The following is a 13143-nucleotide window of genomic DNA, read 5'->3' on the forward strand; positions in this document are numbered from 1 at the left end:
ACTAACACAGCTAAAATGAGAAGAAATTAGCCATGTTAAAGGGGATGATGCACCAGGGAGCAGCCACAGCCTAGGCAAAGGGGCCAGAAAGCAGAAAGAGATGGGCCTAGAGATGCCTGTGGAACCCAACCATGGCTCTCAGCTCACAGCTCTCTGTCCCTGCACAGGGCTCTCATCCCACATCCTCCCTGTGGCCCCACCCTCTTACCCCTCCAGAGCCCCTCTGCTCCAGCTGTACCTACCTTCTCATTGAACACATCAGGCACATCTTACCATGGCCTTGGCCCCTGCTGTGCCCCTTGCCTGGGGTGCTCCTGGTTAACTGGAACCACTCACCTGTACAGGTCCTGGTACCAACGTCCCCGCTGCAGAGGGGCCTCCCTAACCCCTGGGCTCCTTCTTCCAACCCAGCTGGCCCTACTTCTGTGCAGCCCGACGTCAGCGTACCGTGTGGCACTGCTGGGTTACACGTGAGTGTCCATGGAGCCTGAGCGCACGTGTCAGCCTTCGAAGCCACCCACCACGGAACTGAAAGGCCAAGACCGCCTCCACCCTGCTCACTGTGGGAAGGGGTCAACGTCTGTCCAGTGAATGAAGTTATTAATTTCATCCCACTGAACGATAATCACTTATTTGTTACCTACTGTGTGCCAGTCTTCCCACTTTGGGGCTGAGGCTCCTCCCTACCTGGTAGCTCCCTCCCCTACCGGCCCATGCCCCAGCCAGGCCCCTGCCCGCCAGGCAACTGATGGGTAAACACACCCCACCCTCAGCTCCATTCATCCATCACTGGGCTGAACAAGGGCCTCCTGTTAATGAGCTGGGATGGAAGCCGGAGAGAGACTGGAGGAGGTAGGCTCTGTCCACAAACCCACCATCTCCAGACAGAGCCCCAGAAACCTGGGGGGAGGGGGACTCTCTTCCTGTGACGAGGCTAGGTGCCTTCATGAGGAGGGGAGGGGCTGTGTGACTTCCCTCTCTGAGCATCCAGGGCCAAAATTGAGAGGACATGGGACAAACCTGCCTTGCTAAGCCTCAGTTTGCTCATCTGGAGAGTGGGGATGTTACCAACTGAGGGCTCATCACTTTCTAAGGACTAATTTACCGTAAGAGGTGGAGCTCTTACGGTCTCCATTTTCACCTTGGTTTTAACTGCTACTGTGTAAAAATCTTTAGACATTTCCATCTTTCAGTTCATTAGACAGAGAGAGAGCGGGAACGAGGGAGAGAACAACAGTTCTACAGTTAGCCCTGCAGGCAGTCTCTCTCCCGGTAGCACAGACATAGAGCAGGGTGGTCCTTGCCCTGCCACAGTTATCCTTGGAAAACAGTGAAGCTATGGCTGTGCAAAATTGTTCTTAGAAATCAGTATCCATTGAAGGTTGCATCATTAAATTTCAGTGGGTTTCCTGTTTCTAAAGTTTTTTCTCTCCTGTAGCAACTTTGCTTGCTAACCTTGAGAAGAAAAAAATTACAATATAATAAACTTTTTAAAAAATATATATTTTATTGAATTTTTTACAGAGCGGAAGGGAAAGGATAGAGAGTTAGAAACATCGATCAGCTGCCTCCTGCACACCCCCTACTGGGGATGTGCCCGCAACCAACGTACATGCCCTTGACCGGGATCGAACCCAGGACCCTTCAGTCCACAGGCCGACGCTCTCTCCGCTGAGCCAAACAGGTCAGGGCAATATAATAAACTTTTGAAGGTGGTCTTTACGAGAGAGAGAGAGAGAGAGAGAGAGAGAGAGAGAGAGAGAGAGAGAGAGAGAGAGAGAGAGAGAGAGGAGAGCATAAGGAAGAAACTGAGACACAGAGAAGTTAAGCAACTTGCCTCAGGTCACACAGCAGAGCTGGAATATGAAACTCAGGGCCCAAATACCAAGACCTTCATCGCTGTGCTCTGCTGCCTCCCACGCGGACTGATGACCGATGACCAGTTCCTTGCCTCCTGGGGCTGCAGAGGGTGGGATGAGGAGGACAGAAAGAGAAAACCCATGAAAGTGGTTGGCAAGGTTTTGAGTGTTTGGTACTTACAAAATAAAACTGTAGGCATTATATTTATTGTTATCTTCTCCTTTATCATCATCTTTCAGGAAGCCCGGGACGGAATGGGGACAGGGCTGGGGCAAATGGAGGTGGGAGAAGGCAGAGCTTGCTGAAGGTCACAGAGCAAGTCAGGATGGGTCTATCAGGCTCCAGTGCCCACACGGCCCCCTGTCCGCCTGCCCCCTGCCACTTGGTCCTTCGGAAGAGATGGGTCCAGTGGGGCCATCAGAGGCAGGCTGGGTCAGGCTCCTCAACTGTGGCCTCCCTCTTGGCCCTGATGAATTCCCCAGACCCTGGGCCTGTGGCCAGGCCCGCCCAGGACAGGGCGGCTGCCTTCCCGACATATTTTCCCTCTGGATTCACCAAAGGAGGCAGCTGGGCAAGCTGGGGGCGCCCACATGTCTCCTGGCCCAAAAGGCTTCTGCCAGGAGGGGCCCCAGGAGCCCCATCACAAGGCCCCAGCCCCTCAGCCCCAGCCTGGCCAGGCTCCCAGATCCGCTAGTGTGGTGGGAAAGGGAGCTGGCTGGGGTACCAGCCAAACGCTCAGGCCAGGAGCTACCAGGCAGAGGGACCTGGGCCAGCATTTCTCATCTGGATTCTGTGGCCAAGGGCAAGGAGGGGGGTGTGAAGGCCTTAGAGGTCCCGCCTTCCCCAGTGCTAATCCTGGCTGTGTGACCTTGAGGTCTCATCTCCTCTCCCAGGAAAATGTGAATAAAAGCTCTCTAAGGTGTAAGTGACATCGTGTGTAATTAATTCCCTTATTGTATAAGGAGGTGACACTAGAGCCAGATGTTGCACATGGATTTGCTCATTCAATCCTCTCAACAAGGATCACCCTCATTTTATAGGTAAGGAAACAGGCACAGACAGGTCAGATCACTAAATCCCCCAGCCTCCCCTCTCTATATCAGCCCCCAGCCTCCTAAGGAGTCCCCAGAACTAAACACAGTCCCCAGGGTCAGGCCACCTCAATGTTCTCCGCCAGGAATACTCTGCCACAGGTCCCAGAGGGCTGTCCCACAAGCACCAGCCTCTGAGCACTGTCCAAGAAGAGCAAGGAGGACTTCCTGGAGGAGGGGGCATCAGAGCCAGGACTCAAAGGACAGAGAAAGGTATTTCGAGTGGCAGGGAACAGCAGGCACAAAGGCTGGGAAATGAAGAGGAAGGGGACACTACTAGAAAGTGTATTTTAGGGCTGGTGGGGCCCAGGAGGCAAGAGTATGAAACCAGAATGCCCATCTCTGGTCCTCTGTTGTCTGATATGCAGACAGGGACATCTTCAGAGACTCTGCCTGAGTTGTTCCCTCTGCCTGAAGTGCCCTTCCCCATTTCTTCCCATGGCCCCAACAAGGCCACGTGTGTTCAAGCCTCAGCCTCGTGCCAAGCCTGTGGCAGGAGCCTGGGTTCCATGTGCCCTTGTCCCAGCTGCATGAGGCACACGCATGCCTGCCGGCCCTGCTGGAGCCGTGGTTTTCCCAAGAATTCCAGCACCAGCCCAGAGTGGCCCCCAGGTGAGCCAGATGCCAAGAAAAACAGGAGGTGAGCTCATGGCAGGCAGAGGCAAGGCGGGTGTTTCACTGGAATTGCCCAGGCTGGGGCCAGCTGTTCCCCTCCAGGCCTACCCCTCCTCACTCACCCTCTGTGAGTCCCCATTGCCTTCGGAACACAGCCTGAGCCCCACACTACTGGCACTGCTTTCTCTTGAGCCCCAAGATCTCTCCACCCTGCGATCAGCCTGTCCATCACGCTCATTTCTGCCTCAGCGGCTTTGTGTATGATGTTCCTCTATCTGGAATGCTTTCCTATCACTTCCTTGCCTGGCAGTGTCCCCCTCATTTTCCGGGTCCTTGTTTGGTGTTCCCTTCTCCTTTGGGGAGCCAGCCCAGACGCCTCCCACCTCAGGCTGGGTCAGGCTCCCTGTGGAGCTCCTGCATCATAGTCCTGGCCCCTTTGGATGATTACGTAGCTGCCTCCCACCAGCCTGGGCTACCCATGAGGGAGAGGCCGGGGCTGGCTTGTTCACCCAGTATCCCCAGCATCTAGCACAGGACATGACACACAGTAGGTGCTCAGTGCAAACTCGTGGGATAAATGAATGTGCCGGAAATTCCCCCACCTGCAAGCTCCATGTGCTCCCCTCTGCCAGAATGGTCTTCACCTTTTCCCTCTGCTGATCTGAGTCCACTCTTTCCTTTAGGTTTCCTTGCCATCTCCTCCAGGAAGCCCTCATTGATTTCTCCACAGCCTCTCAGGAGAACAGATCTGGCTATGCCCCTACCCTGGCGTCACCCTCCCCTTGCCGTGGTATTAAGCTAGTCACTTCCACCTTTTGGGCTTCAGTTTCCCCACCCTTAGAATAGAGGCTGTACGCCTCTGGAGGGTAGTCGCAAAGGGTAGGGACGGAGAGGGTTAACTCCAGAAAACTGAGGTGTTTTGCAGCTCATGAGTGTGGCTGGGCTGAGAAGGATGATTTTCCTGATTAGCAGTAATTTTTATTTTTATTACAGGCTGTTCCCACAGCAACTGGAGCAGAGCTCTGGAAGGTATGGTGAGGTCTTGACAAACAGAAGTCTGGGCCCCCCTCAGACTTCCAGCTGGAGCCCTTCAGTTTGTACACCCCTCCCCCGGGGCGAAAAGGACACACCCACAGCCAATTGCACAGACTAGGAAACTGAGTGGCCTCCCGCTGCTGGGCCCCCAGGCTGCCCCCACCGAGCACCCACCAGGCAGAGAACCCCAGAGAGGGGAAACCAGACACCAGACACGGTGAGGGGCGTTAACTGCAGCTCTCTGGGGTCAGGCCCAGGAGCATGCCTCGGAAGACGGGGTTAGGCAGAACGAGGGTCCCTGCTTTCACTTGGCCCCTCATTTTCCTGTAATAATAATGGTCATTAACAGTGACGCTTATTTCCACCATTGTGTAGGGGGAAACAGAGGCACAGAGACCTCACTTGCCCCGTTTTGAAGCAAGTGAGGAGGGAGGGAGTGAAGGGTGAGCCAGCCTGACCCAAAGCAGGGAGGGAGGTGGAGGTGGAGGTGGAGGTGGAGGTGGGTCTTAACCTTTAGCCACCCTTGACTGTTTCCCCAAGTGTGAGTTGAGGGGGCTGCCCCGGGCTTGGCATACAGCAGGCACTGAATAAGCAAGTGAATGGGAGGGCTGGAGGGTGGTCCCACCTGCCTCTCCACCCCACTGACCCCTGCACCGGCCCCCTATGACTCAGTTTCCCCACTAGGTCCATGCCGGGCGGGGCCTTGAACGCCAAGGCCAGAACTGGCTGTTTACCTTGCGGCTGGACGCTGGGCAGGGCGGTGGTGGGCCGTCCCTGGGGCCGGCCTCGCCGCTGGGATAAATAGGCCCCGCCGGCCGGGTGGGCGGCAGAGAGAAGCCGAAGCCCAGCTCCCCTTCGCTGCCATGGTTCCCGCAGCCGCCTGCGTTCTCCTGCTCTCCCTGGCCGCCCTCGGTGCGTCGGGTCAGGGCCAGAGCCAGATTCCGCTGGGTAAGCCGCGCCCCCACCCCCACCCCCACCCCACCGTGCTCCCAACCCCTACATTGACAGGAGGGTCCTCGGGAGGTCTGGGGTCGCGGCTCCCGGTGGCTGGGGGCGGTTGGCGGGGGGCGTGCGGGGTGAAGAAAGCAGGCAGCTGCGGGGGAGCGGGGGAAGCTCTCAAGGAATAGGGTTCCTGTCTGTGGCGGCGGCAGCGTGAGGAGCTGCGTGGGGGAGTCCCCAGGCTCGACACCCCATCAGCGCCCCCTATCGGTGCAGGTGCAAACCTGGGCCCGCAGATGCTGCGCGAACTGCAGGAGACCAACGCGGCGCTGCGGGACGTGCGGGAGCTGCTGAGGCAGCAGGTGCGGGCGGGGTGGAGGGTCGTGGAGCCCGGGGCGAGGGGCCTGGAGGAGGCGGGGCTGGGAGCTGGGGGCTGGGGGCTGGGGGCTGGGGGCTGGGGGCTGGGGGCTGGGAGGTAGGGGCTGCGCGAGGGCCGGCGGCGGGAGAAGGGTGTCCCAGTGGAGAGGAGAGAGAGGGGAGGGAGTTCGGGGGAGTGGAGAGAGGAGGAGGAGAAAAACGGAGCCCGCTGACCACACACCATCCCCTCTGCACACCAGGTCAAGGAGATCACGTTCCTGAAAAACACGGTGATGGAGTGTGACGCGTGCGGTGAGCGGACCTAAGGAGGCAGGGCCCCGGCGGCGGGACAGCAAGAAGTGCTGGGGAGACACCGCCAGCGAAGGAGAGATGGGGGGAAAAGAGAACGAGGCTGACGGAGAGGAAGAAAGTGGATGAGGGGTGGGGAGATACAAAAGGGAACGGAGACAGAGATGGTGGGAGGAGGACACACAGAAGGAGGAGGCAGCAGCGGTGCGGAAGGCACAGGGAGGCGCGGAGGGGAAAGCTGAAGACCCAAGGGCACGGACGGCGGAGGCTGCAGAGGTCCGCGAGGACCGGCCGGGGTGGGTCCCGATGGGCTCAGCCCTCCGCAGGGGCGGGTGCTGGCCGGCTCCGCCCCCGGCGCGGCGCTGACAGCCCGGGTCTGCCCCGCAGGGATGCAGCCGGCGCACACGCCCGGCCTGAGCGTGCGCCCCCTGCCCCAGTGCGCGCCCGGCTACTGCTTCCCCGGCGTGGCCTGCACCATGACCGCCAGCGGCGCGCGCTGCGGCCCCTGCCCCGCGGGCTTCACCGGCAACGGCTCCCACTGCACCGACATCAACGAGGTGTGCCCGCCCCCACCACCCCGACGATCCCCCAACTCCCCCACGTCCCCACGACCTCCTCGCCAGCTGGGGGTGCTCTCCCGGAGGACCCCCTCACCGTCGGGGGCGCACGTCCAGACGACCTCCCCACCACCGGGGGTCACCCGCTCCGGCCACCCTCCTCATCACCTCGCTCCACTGCCAGTGACACCCGCCCCGACGACTCCCCTACCGCCGAGAGTGGTCCACCCCAACGACCCCCCTCACCCCCGAGGCTCGGCAGCCCCAACGACCCTTCCATCATCGCGGAGAGCCCGCCCCGACGACCCCCCTCCCGAAGGGCACGCACACCCCGACGACCACTGCCCCTCTCCGCTGGGGACGGTCGCCCGCACAATTCCTCCCCCCGCCCATGACCGCCCAACCTGCCGGGTCCCAGGAACAGCCCCCCAGGTGTTCCCTCTCCCCCCCTGGTCCCGCCTCTACCCCCAACAAGGCGAAGTCGCGTTTGACCCCTGGAACGATGGCCTCCGCCCCAGGTGTCATCTCCCCTCCGAGTGCCGGCTGACGGCCCTTGGACTTTCCAACTCCAAGCCAAGGAGCCTTAAGGCGCCGCCGGGGGGCGACAGGGTTGTGGGGCACGGCTCCGCCTCCTCTGACCCTCCATGGCCCTTGTCCTCCAGTGTAACGCGCATCCCTGCTTCCCTCGGGTCCGCTGCATCAACACCAGCCCTGGCTTCCGATGCGAGGCCTGTCCTTCGGGGTACAGCGGCCCCGCCCACGAAGGTGTGGGGCTGCCCTTCGCCAAGACCAACAAGCAGGTGAGGGCCTTGGGGGTGGCGCCAGGAGGATTGCGGGGGGGTGGGGGGTGCGCATTTTGTTTCGTGAACTCCTCGAGCCTCACAGCGGTTTGCCTGCCTCGCTCCACGAGAGGTGGTGGGACCGGCTGAAGGGAGTCAGGGGAGTAAGGGTCCGAGCTGGGAATGGTCGGGTTGGAGGCGGGGTGGAGGGGAGGGGTAGCCTGCAGAGGACACCCGGAGCCAGGCTCGGGGGTGTCCGCGTGGGGGCAGTGACCGCTGCGCTCCCTCTCACGCAGGTTTGCACGGACATTAATGAGTGTGAGACTGGGCAGCATAACTGCGTCCCCAACTCCGTGTGCGTCAACACCCGGGTAAGGCCCGGGAGGAGAGGAGGATGGAGAGTCGGGGCAGGGGGTGGGGTGAAGTGGCGGCGTCCCGAGCTGACCTCCCTCCGCCCACATGCAGGGCTCCTTCCAGTGCGGCCAGTGCCAGCCCGGTTTCGTGGGCGATCAAGCTTCCGGCTGCCGCCCGCGCGCCCAGCGCCTGTGCCCCGACGGCACTCCCAGCTCGTGCCACGAGAAGGCCGACTGTGTCCTGGAGCGGGATGGCTCGAAATCGTGTGTGGTGAGTGCAGGCGTGCAGGAAGGGGCGTGGACCGGGGCGGCGGGGTCCGGGGACGCCGGAGCATCCGCTCACCTCTTCACCCGTAGTGTGCCATCGGCTGGGCTGGCAACGGGCTTCTCTGCGGCCGAGACACGGACCTGGACGGCTTCCCAGATGAGAAGCTGCGCTGCTCAGAGCGCCACTGCCGCAAGGTGGGCGCGGACCAGGGGCGCGACCTGGTGGGGGCAGGGGAGGGTGTGAGCAAGAGCGGAGGGCGTGGTCCGTCGTGGTGTGGGCGGGGCTACATGGCACGCCGCCCCTCACGTCGGCCCTGCCCGCCCCTAGGACAACTGCATGACTGTGCCCAACTCAGGGCAGGAGGACGTGGATCGCGACGGCATCGGAGATGCCTGCGACCCCGATGCCGACGGGGACGGAGTCGTAAACGAGGAGGTGGGGCCAAGGCGGGGCCCAGGCGAGCTGGGTGGGGCGTGGCTTTGGCGAGGGCGTGGCCGCAGAGGCTGGACTCTCGGTCCGGGTGCGGTGAAGGGTTCCCAGCATCGGAAAGGGGCTGATCTTGGATGTGACCTTTGCCCCACTTGGCCTGACTCCTCCCTCCCTTTAACTGGTCCTGTCTCCTAGGACAACTGCCCGTTGGTCCGGAACCCAGACCAACGCAATTCGGATGATGACAAGTGGGGCGATGCGTGTGACAACTGCCGAACCCAGAAGAACGAAGACCAGAAGGACACAGACCAGGACGGCAAAGGAGATGCATGCGACGATGACATCGACGGTGACCGTGAGCGAGGCGGGGGGTGGGGGGGGGGAGGGGGCGGGTGCTGGGAGGGGGGATAAGGGTTGGGGCACAACCGGGCAGGGCTCCAAAGCCCAGGCTTTGACCTGGGATGCTCAGGACCATGGACCATGCTCAGGGGAGCAGAAAAACGCTCTCTATGTCAGATGCTGCAGGGAGGAAAAGCAGGACAAAATCTGGAATTTAGGGTTGAGGAGGTGCCCTTTTTTTTTAAAAAAAAAGTTTTTATTGATTTTTTTTTTTTTTGAGAGAGAGAGAAAGGGAGAGGGAGAGAGAGACAGAAACAACAAAGATGAGAGAGAATCATTGATCAGCTGCCTTCTGCAAGTTCCACACTGGGGATCGAGCCTGCAACCCAGGCATGTGCCCTGACAGGGAATGGAACCATGACCTCCTGGTTCCTAGGTCAACGCTCAACCGCTAAACCATGCCAGCCAGGCGGGGAGGCACCCTTTTTACACTTGGGGCATAGAAGCTCAGGGGGTGCATTCACAGGGCAAGGGGAGGGCCTGGCTGAGCTGCCCCCTAGTGAGGGCCAGTCCCCTCCGTGGCCATCTATTCATGAAGTCTTTGTGAGGCTGGGCCTACTTTGTAGTAACTGGGGGCTAGGAGAGGGCAGGACTCTGCCCCAGGCTTGCACTTGCCCTGCTGAAGCCGGCCTGGCCCCGCCTGATCTCTGGGTCCTGCCCTGTTCCCCGGCTTTCTGTAGGGATCCGAAACGCAGTGGACAACTGTCCAAGGGTGCCCAACTCAGACCAGAAGGACAGTGATGGTGATGGTGTGGGGGATGTCTGTGATAACTGTCCCCAGAAGAGCAACCCAGACCAGGTGAGGGCAGGTCAGACCTCAGTGGGGTCAGACCCCTGGCTTGAGCTCCAGGCTGTTAACAAGACCGCAGCCCATTCCAAAGCAGCTGGAGGGGGTGTTCCTTGGGGTCAGGAGCTCTTGAACTGGGCTTGGGTTGGAGGCTTCTGAGTTCCTCTGCCCTGATTGTGGACCCCTGCACCCCCTCCCCCACCCCCCAGAGGGATGTGGATCACGACTTTGTGGGAGACGCTTGTGACAGCGACCAAGACCAGTAAGGAGGCCTTCTAGGATGGGGGCTCAGGATGGGCAGCCCCTGACCGGGCCGGGCCCTGTGAGGATCTTTGTTCCTCTGCCTCCCCCCACCCATTCTAGGGATGGGGATGGGCTCCAGGACTCCCGGGACAACTGCCCCACAGTGCCCAACAGCGCCCAGCAGGACTCAGACCGCGATGGACAGGGTGATGCCTGTGATGAGGATGACGACAACGACAGAGTCCCTGACAATCGGGACAACTGCCGCCTGGTGCCCAACCCGGGCCAGGAAGACTCAGATGGTAAGGCAGGGGAGTGGGACCCATGGTGGGACAGGGTGTGTGGAGCCACTGGGGCAGGTTTTCAAATGGGCGTGGTGGGGCCAATGGAAGGTATGGGCGTGGCCAGTAGCCGGAGTGGGCGGGGCTAGGCATGGAGTGGGGAGCCTGGCGCTGACCTCTCCACCTCAGGGTCTCCCACCTCCTCTCAGGCGATGGCGTAGGTGATGCGTGCCAGGGTGACTTCGACGCTGACAAGGTGGTGGACAAGATCGATGTTTGTCCAGAGAACGCCGAGGTCACCCTCACTGATTTTCGGGCCTTCCAGACGGTGGTGCTGGACCCCGAGGGTGACGCGCAAATAGACCCCAACTGGGTGGTGCTCAACCAGGTGGGAGCAGGGACCAGGCGGAAGGTGGGAGGAACTCAGAGCCCCCGCTTAGGGTGCTAACCTAGGGGCTGGAACGCTGAGGGCCCCTGGCCAGGCTGAGGCCCCTCTTCCTTTGTCCTTTTTAGGGGATGGAGATTGTGCAGACGATGAACAGCGACCCTGGCCTGGCTGTGGGTGAGACACTGGGAGGGGAAAGGCTCTGCAGGGAGAGATGCTCAGGGGCAGGGCCAGAGTGAGGGTGGGGCAAGGTCAGGTTAGGTCCGGGCTAGAGCCCGGTGTCTGAGGCTGGTCCAGGGCTCGGGGGCACGGCTGTGTCTGGATTCAGAGGGTAGGGATGGGGTGGGTGTACTGAGCGGGGAGTCCGGGCCCAGGGGCCAAGCTGGACTCTGGAGGGGGTGGTTCTGGGGAGTCCAGGATCCCATTGGTCACCTACTTCCCCAGGTTACACTGCTTTCAATGGCGTGGACTTCGAAGGCACATTTCATGTGAACACTGTCACAGACGATGACTACGCTGGCTTCATCTTTGGCTACCAGGACAGCTCGAGCTTCTACGTGGTCATGTGGAAGCAGATGGAGCAGACATACTGGCAGGCCAACCCCTTCCGTGCTGTGGCTGAACCTGGAATCCAGCTCAAGGTGTGCAGGGGGAGGAGGCCTCCTGACCTCTTGTTCCATGTCCTCTAGCAAGCCCTAAACCCTTCCACAGAACCCCAAAGCTTTCACAGTCCCCCAGCATCATTCTATGAACCCAAAGTCTTCCTACCCACCCTCATCTCTCCTCTGGATTCACATAGGCCCCAAATACCTCCCATTTCCTCTCACAGGCCTTCAGACCCTCACCCAGCACCCCCAATCATCTTTTGGGCCCCAAAGCGTTCCCTCAGGTTCCAAATCCTCCTGCAGACCCCCTAGACTATGTTGCAGCTATTTCCCAAATCCTCTAGGCCCCTGGTTATCCCATAGACACCCAAAACTTTCTACAGGTCACTAAATCCTCCTCCAGACCCCCAAGTCTTCCCAGACCCCAAACCTTTTCCCCGACTTCCATACCCTCTCATGAGTCCCCAGACCTCTGTTACCCCCCATGACCCACCTGCAAATCTCCATGTGGTGCTCAAGGGGGCTTCCTGTGGGTCTCCCATCCAGACCCCCCTCCCCCAAGACTCCGATCAGTCCTCCATGACCTGAGGCAACCACCAGGCAGGGTTCTGAGAGGCTCCAGTGGCCTCTGTGGTCTCTGACCCTCTGCTCCTGTTCCTGGGCATGTCAGGCCGTAAAGTCCTCCACGGGCCCTGGGGAGCAGCTGCGGAATGCGCTGTGGCACACGGGGGACACGGCATCACAGGTGCGGCTGCTGTGGAAGGACCCCCGCAACGTGGGCTGGAAGGACAAGACTTCTTACCGCTGGTTCCTGCAGCACCGGCCCCAAGTGGGCTACATCAGGTGGGGACCCCATCCCTGCCCAGGGACTGAGTCCTTGCTCCATCCTGGCTCCTGGAAGGAGAGACTCTGGGGTACAATGCAGGCAGCTAGAATGAACTGTGACTGGCCCTGGGGCATGACACTCCTCCTAGGACCCAGCACACAGTGGGGCCTCAGCTAGAAGGTGGGGTCTCACCCACACCCCATTTCTCAATCCCTACTCTGTACAGGAAATCCAGTTAGCACCTACTGTGTACAGGATCCTGGATATCCATCCTCACACAGGGAAACTGAGCTTCCGGTCAGGAACCCCACCTGCTCTGAGTATGGGTCAGGCAGGAGGGACTCGTGGCCCCTACTCCGAGATAGGAGGGGCCCATCTTCCAGGGCAGGACGCCAAAACTCTGAGGTGCTTCACTGTCCCCTGCCCCCCTCTCCCCCAGAGTGCGGTTCTACGAGGGCCCTGAACTGGTGGCTGACAGCAATGTGGTCTTGGATACAACTATGCGGGGCGGCCGTCTGGGTGTCTTCTGCTTCTCCCAGGAGAACATCATCTGGGCCAACCTGCGCTACCGCTGCAATGGTGAGAGGAGGGGGTCAGGGGCGGGATGAGGGGAGGGCCTGCTAGATAGTGGGTCTGCCCTGTTGGCCTCACCCTTTCTCATTCACCTCTCGTCTCTCCCTCCGCAGACACCATCCCGGAGGACTATGAGACGCAGGGGCTGCTGCAGGCCTAGGGATGGGTGGGGACCTGCCATTAGATGACGGCCACCCTCAGGCCTGGAGCACTGAGGGGCAGCCAACCTTGGGGGAGGGAAGAGATCAGAGAGGACAAAATAAAGTGTGTGCGGCAGGATGGTGGCTGTGGTCTCTGCTTTGGGGAGATGGTGGAGTCTGGCCTTACTGCCGACTTCCGTCCGAACTAACTAGCAGTGTCCAGTTGCTGCAGCTCTCCCACCCCTGAAGTCTCTGCTCCAGGATCCTGGGGGATAAGCTGCTCCCCTTCCAGGACACACGTCCAAGTAGCTG

At 60.4% G+C, this 13143-nt stretch overlaps 1 protein-coding gene across 1 annotated transcript; it reads left to right on the top strand.

The window, feature by feature from the left end:
- The first annotated feature begins 5393 nt into the window (after nt 1-5393).
- COMP (cartilage oligomeric matrix protein) lies at nt 5394-12970 on the top strand. Its single transcript, XM_059696139.1, has 19 exons — nt 5394-5549; nt 5817-5902; nt 6158-6209; nt 6594-6763; nt 7426-7563; nt 7839-7913; nt 8008-8166; nt 8253-8357; nt 8491-8598; nt 8788-8947; nt 9672-9790; nt 9988-10040; nt 10142-10323; nt 10512-10690; nt 10816-10864; nt 11132-11328; nt 11963-12135; nt 12558-12697; nt 12805-12970. Exons 1-19 carry the CDS (start codon nt 5465-5467, stop codon nt 12849-12851), a joined length of 2277 nt encoding a protein of 758 aa, XP_059552122.1. The 5' UTR covers nt 5394-5464; the 3' UTR covers nt 12852-12970.
- Nucleotides 12971-13143: the final 173 nt, after the last annotated feature.

This window comes from Myotis daubentonii, chromosome 5 (genome assembly GCF_963259705.1).
Source record: "Myotis daubentonii chromosome 5, mMyoDau2.1, whole genome shotgun sequence".
Lineage (NCBI taxonomy): Eukaryota > Metazoa > Chordata > Mammalia > Chiroptera > Vespertilionidae > Myotis > Myotis daubentonii.

What these genes read in the sequence shown, in the direction of transcription:
- COMP (XM_059696139.1), top strand. Translation starts at nt 5,465, where the DNA reads ATGGTTCCCGCAGCCGCCTGCGTTCTCCTGCTCTCCCTGGCCGCCCTC. An exon ending in GATGGAGTGTGACGCGTGCG is followed by an intron (nt 6,210 to 6,593) that starts GTGAGCGGACCT and finishes TCTGCCCCGCAG; the next exon opens with GGATGCAGCCGGCGCACACG. An exon ending in CCCCAAGTGGGCTACATCAG is followed by an intron (nt 12,136 to 12,557) that starts GTGGGGACCCCA and finishes CCTCTCCCCCAG; the next exon opens with AGTGCGGTTCTACGAGGGCC.